The sequence below is a fragment of the Nelusetta ayraudi genome, unplaced genomic scaffold (assembly GCF_046127955.1).
Source record: "Nelusetta ayraudi isolate G7.1 ecotype Tasmania unplaced genomic scaffold, CSIRO-AGI_Nayr_v1 ptg000057l, whole genome shotgun sequence".
Lineage (NCBI taxonomy): Eukaryota > Metazoa > Chordata > Actinopteri > Tetraodontiformes > Monacanthidae > Nelusetta > Nelusetta ayraudi.
This window is the reverse complement of record NW_027466107.1, coordinates 690,980-711,927: the sequence shown is the minus strand read 5'-3', so window position 1 is coordinate 711,927 and position 20,948 is coordinate 690,980. Positions and strand designations below refer to the sequence as shown.

At 49.6% G+C, this 20,948-nt stretch overlaps 3 protein-coding genes and 2 long non-coding RNA genes across 6 annotated transcripts in view; 2 read left to right on the top strand and 3 right to left on the bottom strand.

Moving 5' to 3' along the window:
* LOC142896770 (uncharacterized) overlaps positions 1-20,948 on the bottom strand; it is a 69,982-nt gene that overhangs the window by 11,620 nt on the left and 37,414 nt on the right. The window lies entirely within an intron of this gene.
* On the bottom strand, positions 1,415-5,089 carry LOC142896871 (uncharacterized). The gene is made up of 2 exons (XR_012928394.1): positions 4,126-5,089; positions 1,415-3,927 (listed from the first exon to the last, which is right to left on the bottom strand). It is a non-coding gene; the product is annotated as an uncharacterized LOC142896871 (long non-coding RNA).
* Positions 3,009-11,531, top strand: znf652 (zinc finger protein 652). Its single transcript, XM_076038831.1, has 5 exons — positions 3,009-4,050; positions 5,039-5,186; positions 5,556-5,671; positions 8,415-8,559; positions 10,678-11,531. The coding sequence occupies exons 1-5, from the start codon at positions 3,016-3,018 to the stop codon at positions 11,301-11,303; spliced, it is 2,070 nt and encodes a 689-aa protein (XP_075894946.1). The 5' UTR covers positions 3,009-3,015; the 3' UTR covers positions 11,304-11,531.
* Positions 12,917-17,425, bottom strand: LOC142896870 (uncharacterized). The gene is made up of 3 exons (XR_012928393.1): positions 17,054-17,425; positions 15,208-17,000; positions 12,917-13,675 (listed from the first exon to the last, which is right to left on the bottom strand). It is a non-coding gene; the product is annotated as an uncharacterized LOC142896870 (long non-coding RNA).
* On the top strand, positions 17,482-20,162 carry phospho1 (phosphoethanolamine/phosphocholine phosphatase 1). Of its 2 annotated transcripts, none has more exons than XM_076038832.1 (3): positions 17,482-17,617; positions 18,002-18,076; positions 18,740-20,162. In XM_076038832.1, exons 1-3 carry the CDS (start codon positions 17,497-17,499, stop codon positions 19,543-19,545), a joined length of 1,002 nt encoding a protein of 333 aa, XP_075894947.1. In that variant the 5' UTR covers positions 17,482-17,496; the 3' UTR covers positions 19,546-20,162. The 2 variants fall into 2 exon arrangements, with proteins under 2 accessions (XP_075894947.1, XP_075894948.1); XM_076038833.1 differs by having other exon boundaries at positions 17,557-17,617; positions 18,562-20,162.

Below are 20,948 nucleotides of genomic sequence, written 5' to 3'. Positions count from 1 at the left end.
GGTTAAGGTCTTATGAGTTTGGACAGAGTGAGGAATGCAAACCCTCACACGGCTCCTCTGCGAGCCGCCGCCGCTGCTAGAGAGAAAGCTCATTAAAGTGTTGGACTGGACGAGAGAGAGTCTGATGAGCGCGGCGGCGGAGCGGGAGGTGAATGTGACACATTTGGATTCCTGCAGAGGTCACGTCTTCTTCTTGGCTCTCGCAGGGGCGGGCACCCAGGGAACTTTTGCACAGTTTTAACGTGGCTGGCTTAAGTCACCCCTTGAGTAAAGCTTTCCCATCATGTGTCATTCAAATGTTTAAGCCACAGAAAGCATCTGCCTGGAATGTGACGGGGGTCTGTTGCTCAGCCTCTTCCAAATGAGTTTTCCCACCATGTCACTGCATCGGCTATAAATTAGTCATTGTTGAACTTTGATTTCGCTCTCTCACTCTCTCTCTCTTTCACTCTCTCTCCCAGCAAGTTTTGCAGCACATTCGCTATGCTTGGGATTACTGAAATGGGCTGTCAGAAAGAATTTCATGTATGGGCTTTTCTCTCTTTTTTGCATCGAGGTGCAAAGTTCATCTTTGACAGCTGTCCAGACTTTTTCTTTCCCTCCCTTTTTTTTTCCTGTGTGTGAACCTCTGATCTGCGCAGTGTGATTTTAAGTGATATTGAGAATTTTGCACGCGGCCCCATCACCACATCAAAGAGCCGCCTGTATTTCTCTGCCATTGAAAGTTAGAAATGACTCATCTGCGATAATGACGAGCAGCTGCATGGCTTTCAGTCAATATTGGCGTGTGTATCTGTTTATTTGCATGTTGCAACGTTGCACTTGATTCGCATGTTTTGGTCAACTCTTTTTTTTGGGATATTAAAATGGAGTGTTTCCTATTTTAATCAGTTCATTTTATTTTATTTTTTTTATTCTTATTCTCTTATGCCTTTCCCTGACATCCAGACCGATGAACGTGTGCATGGGAGTGCTTCTGAGGTTGCAGAGGGAGTTAAGTTTCTTGGCCTGCACAGGGCTCAGCCCCTCTTTGTGGTGGTAATGCTCTCAGAAACTGCCGTGTGATTCTCAGAACGGATCAGGCGGTGTTGCACAGGATACAGGTGTGTCGGCCTCAATGTGTGTGGATAGTCAAATTCAACCTACGGGCTTTTGCTAACTGAGGACGGGAGAGCTGATCAAACAGTCGCCTCAGTTTTAACATTGATGCAAATGCGCATTAACTCCGTTGTTATCTGCAACAGCGAAACAAACAAGCTGGACAAGACTCAGGAACATGATGAGAACTTTTAATTGTTTCACCGCTGAGATAAAGAAAAAATCATTTCGAAAAATTAATTTAGATTCAATGTGACGAGATTTGATTTTTTTTTTTTTTTCTGTATGATTAATAAGAAATGTGTATCAGAGGTAAAGTTTCAAAAGTTTTATTGACAGAGTGTAGTGCCGAATGCACAGAGAGAGAAAAAAAATGTTTACCAGTACACAGAGGATGTTCACCACCTCCTGGAAAGGAAATCGTTTTTGTTTTTTTTTCCTCTTCTCGCTCAGGAAGGTTATATAGCCGACTAAATCGCTGTCGTGCTGCCTGGTTACGGCGAGGCGGGTGTGAGGGGTATCTGAGGTCAGCTGTCAACCAGGGATGCCTGGTGTAGATGCTTGCACGAGTCAAGAAGAAGGTGCAGCCCTTCTGCTGAAAAAAGTGCCCGGTTTCCTCCGAAGGTTTGTACAACAGTACAAACACGTCAAAGCGTAATCTCATTCAGCCGTGCAGTGTGCGCACTGCCATTGCTTTATTGAACAGATAAAATAGGGTTTCCTGTGGTTTCTGTTTGCACTGCAAACTCCTGAGCTGTGGTTACGCGCTACTCTCTAACAGTCAATGGGAGGTGTGCACGCGGCGTGTGTGTGTTTACGTGCGAGTGGTTTCACCGGTTCATTTCACAATTTTTGGAAAAAAACCAAAAACGTCCGTTATCTTGCGCCCGTGTGGACGTTCTTGTCATTTAAACGCACTTTGTTTTCTCATCCTATTGGCTGCGTGCTGTTTTCTTCCCAAACGACCCGGCGCCGACCTGAAATCATGACACGTTATGCAACTAAAATGGGGCGTCGCCTCCCACTGCAGCCTTTATTTATTGTTTCGGGGTTGTGATCGCTGGTGCGAGGATGTCTTGCACTTTAACGCCTCATCTCCACCATCTCCTGCTTTTGTGTCCAATTTACAAAAACAACTTTGACTCTGTTTCTGACGTCCAGGTGCAAGTTTTCTAGAAACTCTAGAGAAGTGTCCCGCCCCCTTCCAGTTCATCGTCCTGTGAAAGACATATTTTCGTATCATTGCTGCAGAAGAGGCGTTTTCAGCCAGTGAGGGTTTCAGTTTTTCGCTCCCACACACTGAAACATCTGTGGGCAAATCCGCTGCTCGGAGCCTCATTATCCTCGTTTCACTTCACACTTCAGTCTTATCTGCAATCTGTAATCTGTGTTTTTGTTTTTGTACCTCCCCACCTCCTTCTCCCAGGTAATGCGCTGTAAACAGGACTCCAAGTCGAGCCCAGAGATCTCTGCCGCAGCTCCGCTCCCGCCACTCGGCCGCTGGCCTCCGGCTCTGCAGCTCCTGGACGCCGGCGCCCTGCAGGGCGGCAGAGAGTGAAACTGGCAGCTGCCTTCACTTTTGCATACAAACTCGAGAGCCATCCAGCGCCACACGATGAGGCTTTGAGCACGTGAGCGTGCAAAGACAGAGGCCCCGGGTTCCGATTTTTATGTCTTTCCATCTGCGTTTGCTACTTTGGAGAGGATGGACGCTCTGTTCGAGTCAGGCTGACTGTCTTTCACCACATCCCCTCCCTTCTGCCTCCTCGGTCGGAGGAGGGTAGGGGGGGATCGGCGTGAGACACAACCCCCGGCCCGCTCCTCGCAGAGCTGGGCTCGCTAGGCTAGCTTAGCACTGACCATTTTTCATCGCCTCGTGCTCCTGCAGTCGCCCCCCCCCCCTCCAAACACCAATTCATGAAATCCTGCAAGAGCTTCAAGGAGGAGATTTCTGTCCCGAGCCTCGACGGTATGTCACAGGAGGACGGGCGAAGAGCGCCAGTGTCCCAGTCGTTCTACCACTCGGCCAGCCAGGACCCGGACCTGACGGGGAAGCTCTACAAGAGGGAGGTCGGCGGGAAGCCTTATTCCGTGCTGGTGGACAACAAGATGGCGGCAAAGACAGCGGTGGGAGAGCAGGGCCAGTCTCAGCATCAGCAGTACTTCCGGGAGGGAGGAGCAGCGCAGGAGGCGGGGACGCAGGGATCTCAGGCCGGAAACAATAACGGCGGCGGCACCTCTGAGGACACGGAAGACGATGAGGAGGAAGAGGAGGAGGAAGAGGAAGAGGACGGGGAGGATGGAGGAGGCTTCAAGCGAGATCAGATCATCGTGGAGGTCAACCTGAACAACCAGACCCTGCACGTATGCAAGGGAGACAACAAAAGTGACGCTGCCGCCGAGGACTCTGAAAGAGCAGCCAGTGAGGAGGATGAGGAAGAGGAGGAAGAGGACGAGGAGGAGGATGAGGAGGAGGAGGAGAACAGCCCTGGTGATGAAGAGGAGGAGGATGAGGAAGAGGAGGAGGAGGAAGATGAGATGGTGAGGCCGAGGTCAAAGAGGCCGCGGCGGGGTGCCAGTGCCGCAGCGGCGCCCAGCCCGCCACGCAGGAAGAGCCTCCGAACGGCCCTGAGCGCCGCCGCCACCGCCGGCGGGATGACCACCAGAGGGCGCCGCAGACGCATGGAGCCTCCGAAGAGCAAACGCCGGTCGGCCAGGTCGGCTCCGTCGTCGGGGGGCTCCGCGGCGCCGGCGGGGAAGGCAGAGGCGGAGGAGAAGGAGATGCTGGCGTGCGAGAAGTGCCCCCGAGTCTTCAACACACGCTGGTACCTGGAGAAGCACATGAACGTCACGCACCGCCGCATGCAGATCTGCGACAAGTGCGGCAAAAAGTTTGTGCTGGAGAGTGAGCTGGCCTTACACCAGCAGACGGACTGTGAGAAGAACATTCAGGTAAAGGCTTAGTCTGTTTTTAGCTCGTGAGACTCAGTAACCTGTGCGTGTCAAGCTCTGTCCTAAAACACACACTTGTGAGCATCAGTCTGTTGTGATGTCACAAAGGGCACTGATCCAGGTTAGATGCAACACCCCCAGGTCAGTTGTTTCTCCGCAAGAAAGCGTAATATTTTTTTTTTGCATGTTTTCTGCATTCTTAATCTTTTTTTTCTTTTTTAAATCAAAATAGCAAATTTTCGGAAAGAATTGCAAGTATGATACAAAGATTCTTCTGCACGTAACATTAAAGAGCAGTATTTACTGAAATGATCTGTGATCACAGCTCCCTGCAGTGTTTCTTTTTTTCTTTCATGACTGCAAGAAATGAGAAAAAAAATCTGGCAGGGTGTAAAAAGAAGCGGCTCACATGATATCTTGGCCATGGTTCACCCGAAGGCATGTGGGATTTATTAAACAGAGTATCTCTTTTCTTTGATAGCACCATACTGAAAATATGCGGTCTGGCTTAGATTTTTTTAAACGCTGTCTTCTCTTTGTGTGTTTCATATTTTTGTTGGGCCCATCAGTTCTGCTCGGCTGAAGGCTGCAGTTTAATTGGTCCTAATTCCAGTCTCCAGTGCAGTTTTTCTGCGGTTGTACGCAAGTGGAGAATTTTTGCAACCAATCTGTGCAAATCTGATATTTAATCTACGCTAAACCAGCCCCTATACCAGTTTCTAATCCTCTCTTTAAATATTCAGAGCAAAAAAAGTCTTTAGTTTTTTTGAGAGTTCACATTAAAAAAAGCATAAATATCTACTTTTTTTTTTTTTTGGCTAATCGCTGTAGTACCCACCTTTCTCCAGCAGAGGGAGCCAGAGCACAGCAGACCGTATCCATCCTGCGTCCATCAGATTTCGTTCCTCATATTTTCTGACGGTGACCAAACCAAAGCCCTCTCCTGTTAACTTCTCCCTCTGCTTTTAATTCTGCTGCTGTCCTGCAGTGTGTCTCCTGCAACAAGTCCTTCAAGAAGCTGTGGTCGCTGCACGAGCACATCAAGATCGTGCACGGCTACGCCGAGAAGAAGTTCTCATGCGAGATCTGCGAGAAGAAGTTCTACACCATGGCACACGTCCGCAAGCACATGGTTGGTAAGTTGGTCCGGCCTCTGGTTTCCTCCTGCGCTTCCCTTTGTCGTCATGTGACCCACACGACAGAAGAAGCTCATGACCCAGCCAGCGTCAATCCAATACAAACTGACCTTGCTTTTGTAGTTCCAGTGAAGATGTTTACATTGAACACCATAATCCAGGCTTTATCTTCCCCAGTAATAAAACATGAGCTCATTAAAATCAACCTTGGAAAAAAAGGGCCGGTCTTTAATGTCGTGCTCGACTTTATTACACCTTTATTAGCTTCTGGAGTTGACATTAGTGCTTATCAAGAAGGAAATAAGCCCAATTTCCTTCCCATGGTTATGATCATTATTGTCTCCCCCCCCCACCCCCCTGTACCTGCAGCTCACACCAAGGACATGCCCTTCACCTGTGAGACCTGTGGGAAGTCCTTCAAGCGCAGCATGTCTCTGAAAGTCCACTCTCTGCAGCATTCTGGGGAGAAGCCTTTCCGCTGTGAGGTAGGATTCACATGACGATGCCCCCCAGACCCAGTGAGTCAAACCTGTTGCAACCAGCTCAGTCTGGTTCACTGTGTAACGGAGGCACAGTCCCGCTTCACGCCTCGCTCCTCGCCGTCCAGTTGCCGCGGTCGCGCTCGGTGTGTGGAGTTCAGAGGAGGTCACCTGACGATGGTTCCCACCTGGTTCCTCCCTCACTTTGCTCCCAGCTGAACATCAGCGATCAGCCCTTGTTCTTCACCGGTCACCTCATTGCTGAGCTCTTTCTCTGGTTCTGTGTGCGTTCATGCCACATCCAGCGCCGTGACCTGCGGTGTGACGGCGAGTCATGCGTCGTGTCGCCGCAGCGTGACGCCACTCGGCCCTCTGAGTCACGCATCCAGGACCACCGAGCAATTGTGCAGACTCGCCTTCCCCGTTCAAACTAGCTGTTGCATTGTGACACAAAAATGCACATGGATTCACGTCTTAGTCTGAGGCTTTTACTGCAAAAGACTCTTGCGTCATCCTGAGTGCTACTGGAAAGTACAATGATGATGAATCATCTCTCTGAAGAGGCGTCGCAGTTTGCCGGCTTAGGTAACAGCGGCAGCCGCTGCGCCGCTCAGTTCCAGAGGGCGAGAGGTCGGGGTCAAAAGGAGAGAGAGAAAGAAAACTGACGACACCTGGACGTGGGCCACAGAGGGCTCGACATCACAGGTCACAGGTCTCCAGTCTTTGGACTGCCGCTGGAGCGCAGATATTGACTGATTGCCCCACTGATCTGTTGAAAACAGGTCAAACGCTACCTGCCAAACGTCAACATTTTCTTACATGTTCAACGCTGGTCCTTTTTTTTTCTTTCTTTTTTTTCACCCCCTTGCGCTGACCGCTGAAGCAAAGAAAAGCAACGCTTTGCAACATCTCCCTTCGTCCCAACGGAGAGACAACTTTTCGCTTCACTGTGACCGTCGCCTTTGCTTTGCATCAGCACATTCAAAATCCGCAGCCCTGATCTTCATGCTGATTTTGAACCTGCTTGTCTTGTTTGGAGAGGGAAACAAAGGAGTTGTTAAGACGTTATGAAATGTCAGGGCGCTTCCTGGGACCAAAGCCATTTTCTCTGCCCTGGTTGGGTAGTTTAAATACTCCTAGTGACTTCTTCAACTTTAGCTTCTTCTGCTTCGTCTTTGTCTTCCTCGGCTTCTTCTCTGAAAGCAGCCACTTCCTCTTTCTGTCTGGAAAATATATACAGTCTATTAACATAAATCATAATAAAACAACATCTCTACACAAACCTTGGGCTGAATGACGCTGCACTTTTTCTGTTTGCCTTGACACACAACCATCACCTCTGTTCCCCTGAGCTGTATTTATTTTCGAGCTGCCTGACGGCAACAGTTTTTTGTTGTTTTTTTTGCCTTGTGAGGAGCCTTGAGAAGGTTTTTCCTCGTTAGGCCGAGCGGTGGAGCGTCTCTGTGACCACAACACTCTCCACCTCTCAGCTGACATCTTTCAACCAGCGCCATCCAGTTCAGTTTTCTTTGTTTTTTTTTTTAAATTAATATTCACCCCACGGTTATGTCATCTTGGCATTAGGCAGGCAACCGTGTGACACATTGGCAAAAACCAAGGGAGAGCATGAAGGGCCCAAATGTTCTGAACTTTTCCACTCACACAATTCCACTCCTTCACCTTGGATGACATTGGAGCAGCTTTGCACTGTGAGTCATTAACAGTGAATCTCCAGAAGGACGTTAAGGCCTCTGGTCTTCAGTTCCCTGCTGAAACCTCTGCTATGTCTGAACTGTCAAACAAAAAAAAACAGAGGGCAAACATGCCCTTTGTGACCTCACAAAAGGCACCAACTTCCACCATCTTTTCACTTTTGTGAAAAGGGGAACGACGTCTCCTGTCGATACTCTGGTCCTGCATTCGACCGTGGAGCCGCGTTTCTGCTCCGCTGGCTTGGTTGTATTTTGAGACATTTGACAGATGAGCTGCTTCACCTCCATCTGAAAGTCTTTTTTTTTTTTTTTTTTTTTACGTCCAGCTGCGCGCACACACAGCCAACATGTGTGTCTGGGTGGAGCAGCTCTAATTAAATGTTTGAAACGGGTGGAGCCAGCAGCCACTCTGGCCCGTGTGATTACACGCTGCGTCTAGGTGAACGCCAAAAGTCTTCTTCTGTTTCTTTCAGTTTTTTTATCCCTCTTCACCACTGACATCATTACTGTTATTATGCCACCCGCTGCCATTCATATTCTGCATAACTGGCCTCAGGAATGCACCCGGTGTGCAAACACGCACACACGGTGTGGTTCTCCACGCCGCCCGGTCACGCAGCAGGTAACTGTTGACTCACAGCTGTAACCTAATTTCCCGCTTCCACGCACAATTTAAGAAGAAGCCGCCTTTATTTTTCGTAAGTGCGGCATCGTCGGCTTCCTTTGTGTTGCAGCTCGACGAGCCGCTTTGTGAACCACTAATGCAGCTTCCTGGCTCCTCGTGCCGCTGACCTGGTTTCACAAACAAAAAGCTCTTGGTGCAACCGCTGCAGTGTGCAAGTGTGAATGTCTGGTGTGTGTCAGACCTGTGGACTGACCTGGTGTGTGTGTGTGTGTGTGTGTGTGTGTGTGTGTGTGTGTGTGTGTGTGTGTGTGTGTGTGTGTGTGTGTGTGTGTGTGTGTGTGTGTGTGTGTGTGTGTGTGTTAGGGGGCCCCTATATGTGAATGCCTCTCCTTGTCTCTGTCCAAACTTGCAGAACTGCGACGAGCGCTTCCAGTACAAGTACCAGCTGCGCTCGCACATGAGCATCCACATCGGACACAAGCAGTTCATGTGCCAGTGGTGCGGCAAAGACTTCAACATGAAGCAGTACTTCGACGAGCACATGAAAACGCACACAGGTGAGAGGAGCGACTGTTCTCGCCGAGGCCGCGGCCAGGGATTCGTACCGATCGAATCCTTCCGTTGCAGCGCCGGTGCTGCTGCAGCTTTGTGAGAAAACTCTTGAGTCCGACCCAGGAGCCCCGTGGAAGAACTAACAACCAGGTTTAAATTTAGAACCGGCTCCGAGTTTTGTCTCTTGCTCACCCGCCCGCCCGCCCTCTCACATGTCGATGTTGCACTCAGAGTGTAGCTGAGGAACATTTTGGGTGAAACCTCAGGCAAACAGAACATGACAAACGAACCATGTCAGTCCCCTATAAAAAAAAAAAAAACATGATGGTGAGTCTGAAGTTCCACAATGTTCTCACACATTGCACCTGTGAAATCACTTGTCTTCAAAAAATAAGATTCAACTTTCAAGAAGATGCTGAAACACAATGTTGTGAGTCTGTTGCACTTAGGTTCAGGCTTTTAAATGTGCGTGCAAAATTCAGCTCTGTTGGCCCAGTTATGTTGGCGGACGCTCGTACGACATGTTTTGCTGGTCTTGCATTCCAGGTTGAAGCACGCAGGCGACAACATAGATCAGTGAGGAGGGTTTTGTTTTTTTTTTTTACTTTTAGTTGTGGCTCTTTGACATTGAACGCTCCAAAACATGCAGTTTAATCCGTCCTCCCACCTGCTTCTGTGCACTTTACATATTTTTCCCCTCTGAGGCGTGGCCAGTGTAGTGCAGCAGCTTTAACCACCGCCGCCGCTGTGTTTTCTAGCAGCGTGAGCAGCGTGGTCAGTCGGCCAGAAGGTGCAACACGGGAAAAGCGAGAACCCAACAGGGACCGGCCGCTCGTTCCTCTCTGCTCGCCGTTACCCTCTGACCTCTGTCTGCCAACGAAAACACAGTGTGTGTGTGTGTGTGTGTGTGTGTGTGTGTGTGTGTGTGTGTGTGTGTGTGTGTGTGTGTGTGTGTGTGTGTGTGTGTGTGTGTGTGTGTGTGTGTGTGTGTGTGTGTACGAACACGATTCCTGCGCGCTGCCACCAGAAATCCGCTGCTAAAAATGGAAGATGTTTCCCGGCTGAACATTATGGCTGTACAGGCTGAAGAGGCGCCGCCCTGCTGGTGTAATGAGAGGGCGCTGCTCATCAAACAGCAGACGTGCATATATTGTGGTTTGTAATGACAACCCGGCCGGGCGCGCACTGCATCACATCCCTCTCTGGCTGTGCGTCCCTGCCGCCGCGAGGCCCTCTGCCTCCTCCAGCTCTCCACCGTGGGCGGACTGGCTGCTCTCCATCGGCCCTGACGGTTTATTTGCGATGTGTAATTACCCTCCCCCACCCCCTTGCCACCACCTATGCCAGAGTCCAATTTAGCCTCCTGCAGACAGAGACACGCCCGGCGGTGCCCTGTAATAGGCCGTGTGCATCTGAAGCTCCCAAGGCCGGCTCTGTTTTTCCTCCTTTTTCTCCTTCATGTCGTCCTCTCAGCTTGTCAGGCAACATGCAGAGAGGACGGGAAGATTAGCTTTCACCTCTTTTGATGCGCACGCGGCTGTGAAGAGGTTTTCCGGGCAGCACGACGTGCACGAGCAGGACGTTCGGAGGGCCCTGGAGCAGCCCCGCTGACGGACGGCTGTGTGGGCTGCGGCGGGCTGCTCCACGCAGGGAGGTTAATGAGAGTGGCGTTCCGCTGGAACTGCTTGTTGTTCTGGTCTTCGCGTCTCCTCGCCGCCAGAGTGTGAATTGTAATGGCTTCCAGCCGAGCGGGTGGGCGGGCGGGCGGGCGGGCAGCAGGGACCCTCGATTCAAGATGCCAGCTCATTAACATGCAGAACGAGAACGGTGACTCTTTGCAGAGGGAAACAGCTTTTCAGATGCAACGTTTCCTTTTTCAATTGCTCTTTCCTGCCACTGCACTGTTCTATTAACTACCCGTGTAAAGAAATATTAAATTAATTGTGAGTAATTTAATGTCATGGATTAAATTCTTAATGGACAGTCGATTAATTGTTAAGATCCCTAATTCAGATGCATTATTCATTTATTTATTTATTTATTCTCCTCATTCTGTTGGATCTTTCCTCACTCGTCGGCCTCTAATTTCCACCTCCCGCCTCCTCTCCATCGCCCTGTCGCAGGGGAGAAGCCCTTCATCTGCGAGATCTGCGGGAAGAGCTTCACCAGCCGGCCCAACATGAAGCGGCACCGCCGCACGCACACCGGCGAGAAGCCGTACCCGTGCGAGGTGTGCGGCCAGCGCTTCCGCTTCTCCAACATGCTGAAGGCGCACAAGGAGAAGTGTTTCCGGGTGACCAGCCCCATGCTGCTGCAGACCAGCGCCGGCCCCGTGCCCGTCGGCATCTTCAGCAACAACGCCTCCTCTTCCTCCTCCTCCTCCTCCACCTCCACCTTCCCGCCGGGGCCCAGCCCCGCGGCCGCCACGCCTGCCACCACCTCGGCGCCGTTGGGCCTGGGCCCCGCGGCGGCGGTGGCGGCGCCCCTGGGACACACCTTCGCTCACGTGCAGCTGCACTCCAGCCCCTCCCACCACCACCACCACCCCCACCTGCCCGGCCAGCCCCAGCAGCACCCCCAGCCGCCTCACGGCCACCACCACCATCACCACCACCTGGCCGTGGCCCCCCCAGCCTCACACCTGCCCCCGCCCCCCGCCCTCTTCAAGACCGAGCCCTTGAACCACTGCGGCCACGAGGACAGCAGCTACCTGCACCACATGGCCGCGCCTGACAAGGGGCACCACTGAACTGAGCCGCGGCTCTGCAGGCCCCCCACCCCCCCCGACCCGCTCCTCAGTTCTCACTGTTCTTCACGGACCGGACTCAGTCGCAAAGACCCTGGATGGGAAAGCAGGGTTGGTCCTCTCCAGAAGCTCAAGTCAACGCCAACACCTCTGTATGTGATTCAGACTGACACACCTGTAGTGCACATTCTATTTAAGTAAGCGCCCGACTTAAATACCTTCCTCAACTAAGAGATTTTGAATCCTGTAGTTGTTTTTTCTTTTTTTTAAGGAAATCTTCACACATTTATGTTTTTACATCGTTGGATTTAAAGTGCCCCCCCCCCCACCCCCACTCCCCCTCCCCCATTCCTGTCGAGCGGCTGCCGGGTTGTCCTCAGACTGTTTCTCTCTGCAGCCAGTCGGCTACAGGTTGCACATTGGTCAGGAATTTTGTGTTTTGTGCAGGTCCTTCCATAGCAATACTCAACCTGGCCCCCCTGGTGTACTGCAGAGCCTCCAGTCCCCCCCCCCCCCTCCCCCCTCTGCCCCCCAGCAGAAATGTCAAATGAATGTTGTAACTGGTTCTGCCCCAACCCATGCAGGTGGGCTTCTGTTAGCCGGGGCAGCAGAGATTGACGCAGTGCCATAGGTTGAGGGGAGGAAAAGGCAGAAAAGGTTTTGTTTTGGGGTTTTTTTGTACTTCTAAAGGACATCAGAGAAGAAAAAAAAAGGTTTTGTAAATGATTTGTTGAATCAGACAGAGTCCAGTCTAGATTCACATTATGGGTTAAACGGTGCTTTCCATTCCAGTACGTCAAATATTTCTTAATGTTTTTTTTTTGTTTGTTTTTTTTTCCCATTTCAGATTTTCTATAGTGTAATCTTGGATGATAACAGTGTATGATCATGCAGAATACATCATGCCGGACTCGCTTTTCTACAATAGAGTTGAGGTATAATCAGATATCTCTCTCTCACACACACACACAAACACACACACAGAGACCATGTGGTCACTGGTTAACTGGTGATCAATGCAACCTCAGCTTCTCCACACTGTAAGTGCAACAGATGCTTTTCAGAAAACTGACAACTGTCAAATACTGCCACTGTGAGGGGCCACACACACACACACACACACACACACACACACACACACACACACACACACACCCACCCACACACACACACACACACACACACACAGTCACACATACATACTGAGGGGCCCCGTCAACATTCAACACAACCTCCCTCCCTTCGCTGCTGTGTAAGTGATACGGGTCACCATGCTAAAGGTCATTTTAAAATGCTACACAAACACACACACACACACACACACACACACACACAAAACCTGGGACCTTTTCCTTCTTTCATTGCAGGTAAATATGCATCTTCCTGTCGGCCTTTATCTCAAGGTTTGGTTTGGTTTGGCGTGGAGGGGTGGAACGTTCACTTTTTGCTTTCCTTTTTTTTTTTTTTTTTTTTTTTTCTTTTTTAAAATAATTGTACTGACATAGTGTATGTGGATCCGTGCGTTTCTAAAGCTGATGAATGTTCGCCTCTGCAGAACCATCACCCACCTATCACTCATATGTTTGGTTTCTTTCTTCTTCTTCTTTTTTTTTTCATTTTGTTCCCTGATCATTTGCTCCAGTGTTCAAGCTGAGGAGAGATTCTGCAGTGTAGCTCGCTATAAGCTGTCGTTAGCACATGACAGGAGGGTAGGAAATGTCCTGAGGAAGAAAACTCTGACTTCAGCCGTATGTGATCGCACCAATGTGAGAAATTAATGTAAGAGCCGATGGTGTGAATGTTGTTTGAGTGAGTTTCTAGCAGCAGCAGCAGCAGCAGCAGCAGCAGCAGCATCGTCGTCGAGCTTCTTTCCGTTTTCACTGGCGTGCATCGTCGTGGTCGTCCCGCCTGAGAGCCTCTGTGAGGTCGTGCACGTGTTCACGGAAAATCTGCAGCACAACAAAAACCCACGAGATGAGAAAAACAGTGTAAATCTTGAAAAGCTGTATAACTACCAAAGAAACACTGATGATGCTTTCAAGATATAAATGATTGAATAATAATGGATTGAAATTATATCGCGCTTTTCAAGGCACCCAAAGTGCTTTGCAGTGAACCCATTATTCATCCACACCGCAGCCACACTGGTGGTGGGAAGCTACATGTGTAGCCACACTGACGGAAGCCTGACAGCCAATCTGAGCCCTCCGACCACCAACCACCCAACATCCACTCACATCCGTACGATTCCTTCTTGCCCAAGGACACAACAACAGACTGGGGTTTGAACCGGCAACCTTTCAGTCACTGGCCAACCAGCTCTACCTCCCGAGCTGCAGTCGCCCTGAATAGTCCAACCACAGCTGCGGCTGATCCTGAGAGAAATTTGGCTCATTATAAAATCCAGATATCCTGGAAAGAACCAAACCGATGCAGCTCACTGGCTGGAACTAAATCTATTTGCAGGGTAGCTTTCGTCAGAAACTGCCGCCGTCACGTAGCCGTTGCTCACTGCCAAAGACGGCGGACTCGTCTGCGCATGTGCACGTTCGGGCCTCCCGCCGGCTCTCTGCGGTTCTTTGTACCCAGAGCTGCTTCGGTGGGTTTGTGTGTGTGGGGGTGTCGCAGAGAGACGAAAGCAGTCGATTTGACGCAGTGCTTCTTCGGATTCAGTCTGAAGTGGTTCGGCCTCAGTTGTCGAGCACGCTCACCCTCGCCACCACCGCCGCCGCCGCCACCCCCGTTAAACTGGAGACCCGCAATTATCCTGACATTTCCGTGGGTCTTAACACGGCTGCGCTACTAGCTCCTCATGCTGCCCACTCGGCTTCGCTGCTGTGCTTCGCAGTAACCGTCTCTTGTGTTTTTTTGTTTTGTTTTGTTTTTTTTCTTAAGTAAAATTAAAGCCTTTCATTTGTGTGTATTCATTCTCTGCACTTTACTGCTGCGTGGGCGGGTGGGGAGAGCGACCGACTGACGACGCATTGTGGAACGGAGCGCAGTTGTAGCTGCGTCGAGGAGGAAAGGATGCGAGTGATTTACTTTGAGTGGATGCTTTTCTTTTCCTTTTTTTTTTTTTTTTCGTTTAGGCAAAGAAAGGAGGAGAATCCCGCTCGGAGGTGGAAGGTTTGGAAGGGACCACAGCAAACAGACATCATATGTGTATTTGCAAAAGATTGACTTCTTGTGTTCTGTTTATTAAAATAAATAAATAATCCTCTGACAAAAATCCAGCTCTCCTCCTGTGCTGGCGACCTTCCATCAGCCCCTCCAGCCGCTGCCTCAAGTACATTCTGGTTTTTTGTTGTTTGTTTGAAAGCGGCTCAGCTCTCTGTCCAACCCTGGGTTGTTGTTTTTTTTAATGCTGTTTTCCTTCAAGTGTGCTGAATGATTCTCCTCCTCCTTTCTTTGTTATTTAGAATGCACTTTCTACTAAAAACATTTTTTTCTTGGCTAGTTAAGGAAAATGAAATAACATCGTATTGTTCTTTTTAAAGATGTTTTAAAATATCAATATATGATTTTTTTTTTTTTTTTTCCTTCTCCCCTTTGTATTTTTAACCACTTAATGTAGCAATTTTATTATTGTATCTGGTACAAAATGTGCAGCTTTACAATGTACTGGTTTGTCCTCTTTTTTTGTATGTTATCTGGCAATTTGGGGAGACGCTCGCAGAGAAAGTTGGGCCTTTTTTTGATAATGTACATTTAACTGACTGCTAACTTTAAGAAGTAAAAAACAACAACAGCAAATGACAAGTGGCCGTGATTATTACTTATTAGCTTGCCTCTTTTTCTGTCTGCAGAACCGGTTCTTACCGGCCATGCACTCCCAGGTGAGATACGAAGCTACATGGCTCGGCAGGTGCAGTCTCAATCCTGAGCCCTGCATGAAAACAACACAAACCTCCGACAAGTCGTGCAGACTGTGTGAACTGTGGCGCTCCCTCCCACTCGCAGGTCACTGGGTTGTTTTGCCGCCCACCAAACGTGTGCTCACTGCACATGACCCGGCGGGATCAGAGCACAGTCGGCTGCCTGCTTTATGTTTATGCGGGAAGTTTTAGATCCTCTTGTCTGTATGTGACCACTTCCTATTATTTTCCTGTGAACCATTTCCCTCTTCTTTTTTTTTTGCAAGTCATTTCAAAAGAGCTGTTTGAAGCCGGCGCACTAGGATTGGGACCTGGGAAATGGCAACCTCGCACAGACAGCTGCATTGTTCAAAAGCTTAAGAGTCTTTTGCACATTTCCAACTTTCCAGTGGAGGTTTTTTTTTTCCTCCCTCTGTCAGTTTCCGTGAGTCCCATAAGCAACCAGCTTCTTTGTACCTTTCACTAAACTACTATCAGCCCTTCAGTGTCCCCAAAACAAGACCAGGAAGAAAACAGGAAGTGATGAGCACCGCTGCTAAAGTAATTAGCATGAATGCTGCCCTAGCATCTGCAGTAGTAGTTCCCCACAAGATTTTTGCAAGCTGTCATTGCAACAGCTCAGGCTCAGTCTCTGCCGCTTGGTGACCTCGTCCTCTTCAACGGGTGTTTTTCACCCGTCAGCCGTGCAGTGACTGCTTCAGCTACAGCTTCTTCCTCTGGAGCTTTATTTTCTGCCCCTTGCACAGCGTCACAGTTTCCAGTCTGTTTCTTTGTGCGATGCAAGAGACCAGTTAGCAGCAGCTCGAGGCTTCCTATTGGTCCAAGGTGCCATATGACAAGCTCTGTGCGACACAACTGAGTCACTTCTTGCTGTTGTCATCATTTGGAAAACACAGCAGCTGGTTTCTCCATTCTACTCTTAATTTCGACACTTATCGGCAAACATTCAGACCTGAAAACTCGCTGATGAGGCTTCAAGTTCAGTGTGTTTACTCTTCCACAAGTCAAATGAGCGACTTGACCATCTGGAAGCCGGAGGTGTTCAAGTTCAGCACCTCAAAACCCACAAACGGACTGTTTAGATGAGCGCTGCTCCACCTGTTCAAATATTGTCCTACCGGCTGAAGGTAAAACTTATCCTCCATTAACCTCCTGCGGCAGCTGGTCAACACGCTCGCCATCTCCAGAACGGTGAGCCGTGCACCCTCCATCGTCACCACGGCGGGCTTGGAGTGGCGCACCAGCGAGTGAGTCAGAGTCCTGCTGTGAAGGCAGCGGCGGAGCAAGGCCTCATGGGTAGAGAGTAGGCGCGTGACTCACTGATGGTGAGTGGGCGGGCAGCGGCGGCAGCCAGGTAGCAGAGGCTCACTTCACAGGCAGGGGAGATAATAGTCAGAACCGTCGGTGCATCTGAACCCCCCTCCCAGCTTGGCAAATGGTGGGCTGCAACCAGCTGTTAGTCATTACACCCGGCGTGCTGCAGAGGTGGGAGGCGGCTGTTGGCAGGCAGATAAGGAGCAGGGTGTTTATCAGACCAGCCTTCCTCTCGCTGCACCGCTCATTAGTCGCACTGCTTTCTTAAAGGTCCTATCAGAATAGCCAGGGGAGGGGGGAGGGGGGTGCTGGGGTGAGCCTGCTCGCCAAAATGTAAACAACACACCGCACTCCGAAGTGGGACACTGACACACTTATTTTCATAGACGCCGAGTGTGAGGAGCTGATGTCATCACATCCAGCTCAGTTATCCCAACCATTTCCTGTATGGGCCTGGCAATGGAGGTAAAAGGTCAAGCAGCAAACACATGATTTGCTCTCAAACTTGACTCTTTGCACAACTCTCCTCTCTTTCTTTTAACTCGGCTCGGAGCTTCCAGTCACTTACCTGGGATTATTATTCAAAGCCGTCCAGCGGCCTGACGTTTTCCTTGTTTTTCCTCTTCCAGACGGGACTGGACCTTTGCTCTCTGTTGTCACAGGGCCAGATAGAACCAGAACTGTTTGCTCGTGCTCTGCTAGTGCATCAGTGTGTAAGAATGAGGGAGGGAGGGAGGGAAAAGGAGGAGAAAAAGAGCGCTCTATTGCGCCGTATGCGAGTTTGTAATCTTCCCTTGCGGCCACAAACCATTAACATGTCGAAGTGAAGCAACAGCAAACATTCACTGCGGCACCGAACTCCATCCTCTCCCTGCTCTCTCTCCTCCTCTTCATCCTCCTCCTCCTCCTCCTCCTCCTCCTCTTCCCCCTCTCATTTCAATGTTATTTTCTGCGCTCCCGCTCCGGCGAGCGGCGTGAACGCGCTCGCTCTCTCTCGCTGCTATTAAATGGGCAGTCCCCGTCGGCGCGGTCACGTGCACAGCTGCTCAGCCGGCTCGTATATAAGCGCGCGTCCCCGGCACCGGCGACGGAACACTGCGAATGGGACCGGGCCGAACCTGAGCGACGGTAGGGACACCGTTTAATGGCTAAAACTTCATAGCTTTTTAGGGGGGGTGATGTAATTGATTAATTGAAAAAAATATATATATATATAATCATGCTTGTCCAGTTTCCATGTGCACGCGCGATGTTATTGTGACGAACTCGGCTGTTTTTTGGGTTGTTTTTTTTTTTTTTACAACCGATAGACGGAGATGGAAAGCTGCCCTTTACTCTTTCTAAAACTTAATTCATATTTGAGACTCTTTTTTTCTTTTCTTTTTTTTGAAACTCCCTCGACTGTTCGACTGGTTTACTCCTCGAACTCGTCGGTCGCAGCTGCCTGGTGAGCTCAGCGTCATTTGTCTTCTCTAACTTTCTTCTTCCTCCTCCTCTTGTTTTCGCCTCTAGACACCCAACCAGTGTGTCTGCACAACTCACCATCTTTGCCGAGACCCTCCGCTGCCGTTACTCGATCAGGTCCAGGTGGGTTCCACTTTCAACCGTCGTTTTCCCTCAGCTGCTGCTGCTGCTGCTGCTGCCTTCCTGCTTTGCAAGCTTCGCAGGAGCTGCATGATGGAGGAGTCCAAGCAGGCTGGAGGAGCTCCCAGTCACTTCACATCATCCTATCAGACCTCCTTTTCAGACATGTGAATGGGATCAATGACCTTTTGGTTCGGTTCTGTCTGGTGATTTCACTTATTTTATTGTTTTCTATTTGTATTTTTGTCTGCGCATTAAAGCGTACTATTTTTTTCACGTTTGAAATAAATAAATGAAATGAAATCAATCCTCCTCTTCGTCTCTCAACCTTGCTGTGCAGGTCGCTGCCTCTGCTGCTGCTGCTGCTGCTGCTGCACTCGATTGAGAATCTTGTTGGGTTTTTTTCCCCACACAGATTTCCAGATTTATTTGTGTATGTTGAATTCTGACATTAATTTTCTGCATTAATAATTTCCCCCCTCCAACAGCCTTCCCCTCTGTAGCCTCGCTCCCTCCCACCCGCCTTCACCGCAGGCCCTTGCGTGGGATGCCGAAGAGCGGAGACTCGATGCCACGGCAGCGATAGAAACTGGGGCTTGTGGCTCAGTCAGTCAGCGATGGGCGACTCACTCTTCAACTGTTGTTATGTCCCCGCTCACCCCCCAGGCGAGGGGGATCCTCCCAGGTCCAGGCGCGCCGACATCATGGCCTCGCAGCCGGCAAACATCTCCAACAACAAGCGCTTCCTCATCTTCTTCGACTTTGACGAGACCATCGTGGACGAGACCAGCGATGACATTGTGGTGCAGGTGGCCCCCGGGCAGCACCTGCCGGCCTGGCTGAAGGACACCTACCAGCCCGGCCGCTACAATGAGTACATGCAGCGGGTGCTGGCCTACCTGGCCGAGCAGGGCGTGACCGAGAGCGACATCCGCGGCGTGATGGAGAAGCTGCCGGCCACGCCGGGCATGCCCACCCTTCTGCAGTACCTGCGCACCCGCTCGCAGCAGGACTTCGAGGTGGTGCTGCTGTCCGACGCCAACACCTTCTTCATCGACTCGTGGCTGCGGCGCAACGGGGCGCGCCAGCTCTTCCACAGGGTCTTCTCCAACCCGGCCACCTTCAACAAGGACGGCCGCCTGGTGCTGCGGCCCTTCCACTCGCACGAGTGCCAGCGGTGCCCGGCCAACATGTGCAAGCAGGTGGTGGTCAGGGACTACGTGGCGCGCAGGATGCAGGAGCGAGGTCGCCCCTACCAGAGGGTCTTCTACGTCGGGGACGGAGCCAACGACTTCTGCCCGGCGCTCTCCCTGGGCCCCCGGGATGTGGCCTTCCCCCGGCGAGACTTCCCCATGCACCGGCTGATCACGGAGACCCACGAGGCCATGCCCGGGGAGTTCAAGGCGGTCACGGTCCCCTGGGCCAGCGCGGAGGAGGTGGTGGGGCGGCTGAGGAAGCTGGTGGTGGAGTAGGACCAGAAGGAGAGGGAAGCAGGGATGGGATCCAGCCATGGGGCCATTTTCATTATTAAACTTATTGTATTTATAATTATAATACCTCGGGTGCTGTAATTCCACAAATTGATGAAGAATTGCTTATTATGGGGTTATTTTAAAAGAAATGTACACGTGTTTATGATGAGCGTCTCACGTTTAGACATGATAAACATCAACAATCAGCCAGTTAATCATTATGAAGAGCTGGCACCGGTTCAAGAAAGGAAGAAAAAAAAGCATAAGTGAAGTTATAACTTTAACTTCATAATATTTTAAAACGTTATGACTTTCGTCAGTCGAAGCAATGGTTGCTCTCAATCAGCAGTTTCCTCATCAAGTGCACTTTTTTAATGACAATAGGAAATTATTCCAAACAGATCACCTGCCGTCTTACAGACAAGGAAATCCAAGTCATTCTTACCTATCTATACGTTAATGAAGAATATGTGTTATTTACATGTTAAAGTGTATACGACTTTGTTATCAGTGTGTTATTTCTGTTCTGTTTTGACTGTCTTGTTTTTACTGTGGCTCAGGCTAACCAAAGAAAAAAGAAAAGAAACACCAGCAGGAATAAAGCCATCAACTAAAAATCTGCTTGTCTGCCTCTTGTTTATGAAACACTTGCATTTACCATCATATCAACTCTCCCTTCTAGAATAGTTCATTGGCAAATTGATTTATTATGACTTTCACTTTAATGTGTTGAATGTTGGACATCAACCATTCACAACATCCTTGCAGGGTCACAAACAAATAGCATTCATAATCGGAAGCAGAGAATTTTATTTTTTTTTTTACTTTTTTTTATATAATACAAAAATAAATAAATAAAATAAAAATAAATCAGATTTCACTTTTAAAATATTTTACCAAATCTGTGCCAAGTGCCGTTTATATGTAATTTTTGTGCTGGTAAATTATTTGTTTCGTCTGCTCTGAAGATAGAATACAGTGATACTATATATCATACAGGAAACTGCAGAACAAACCCTGATAAACATTTGCTGCAATTTCACTCCTTCCTACACACCACAACTCATCCGTGAATCAATGTACCTTATTACTATGTCGAGACCCTCCAATTTATTCGCTTTTATATGGCCAATTAATCTTAATCTGAGAGTATCTGGATAAATGATGCGTGTAGGGATTCAGTGCCCTCTTGTGGACCTGTGACTCAATTACAATTTTGCCTAAATATTTCAAGACGAATTTTTCTCGTTGGAATGGTATTTTTACTTTTCCTCAGGCATCCCTAAAATTACTTTCGGGTTCGCGAAACAGTTGACGTTCTCCTAGAGCGCGTTAGTCAAGATTTGCGTGAGAAGTGCCGCCCTACCCAAAGGGGGCGATAACGAGTCTTCAAGTTTGTTTTC

Coding starts and splice junctions, on each gene's coding strand:
- phospho1 (XM_076038832.1), top strand. CDS start 17,497: ATGGGCAGTCCCCGTCGGCGCGGTCACGTGCACAGCTGCTCAGCCGGC. Junction 17,618..18,001: donor CGGGCCGAACCTGAGCGACG/GTAGGGACACCG, acceptor TTTCGCCTCTAG/ACACCCAACCAGTGTGTCTG. Junction 18,077..18,739: donor CGTTACTCGATCAGGTCCAG/GTGGGTTCCACT, acceptor CTCACCCCCCAG/GCGAGGGGGATCCTCCCAGG.
- znf652 (XM_076038831.1), top strand. CDS start 3,016: ATGAAATCCTGCAAGAGCTTCAAGGAGGAGATTTCTGTCCCGAGCCTC. Junction 4,051..5,038: donor ACTGTGAGAAGAACATTCAG/GTAAAGGCTTAG, acceptor GCTGTCCTGCAG/TGTGTCTCCTGCAACAAGTC. Junction 8,560..10,677: donor GCACATGAAAACGCACACAG/GTGAGAGGAGCG, acceptor GCCCTGTCGCAG/GGGAGAAGCCCTTCATCTGC.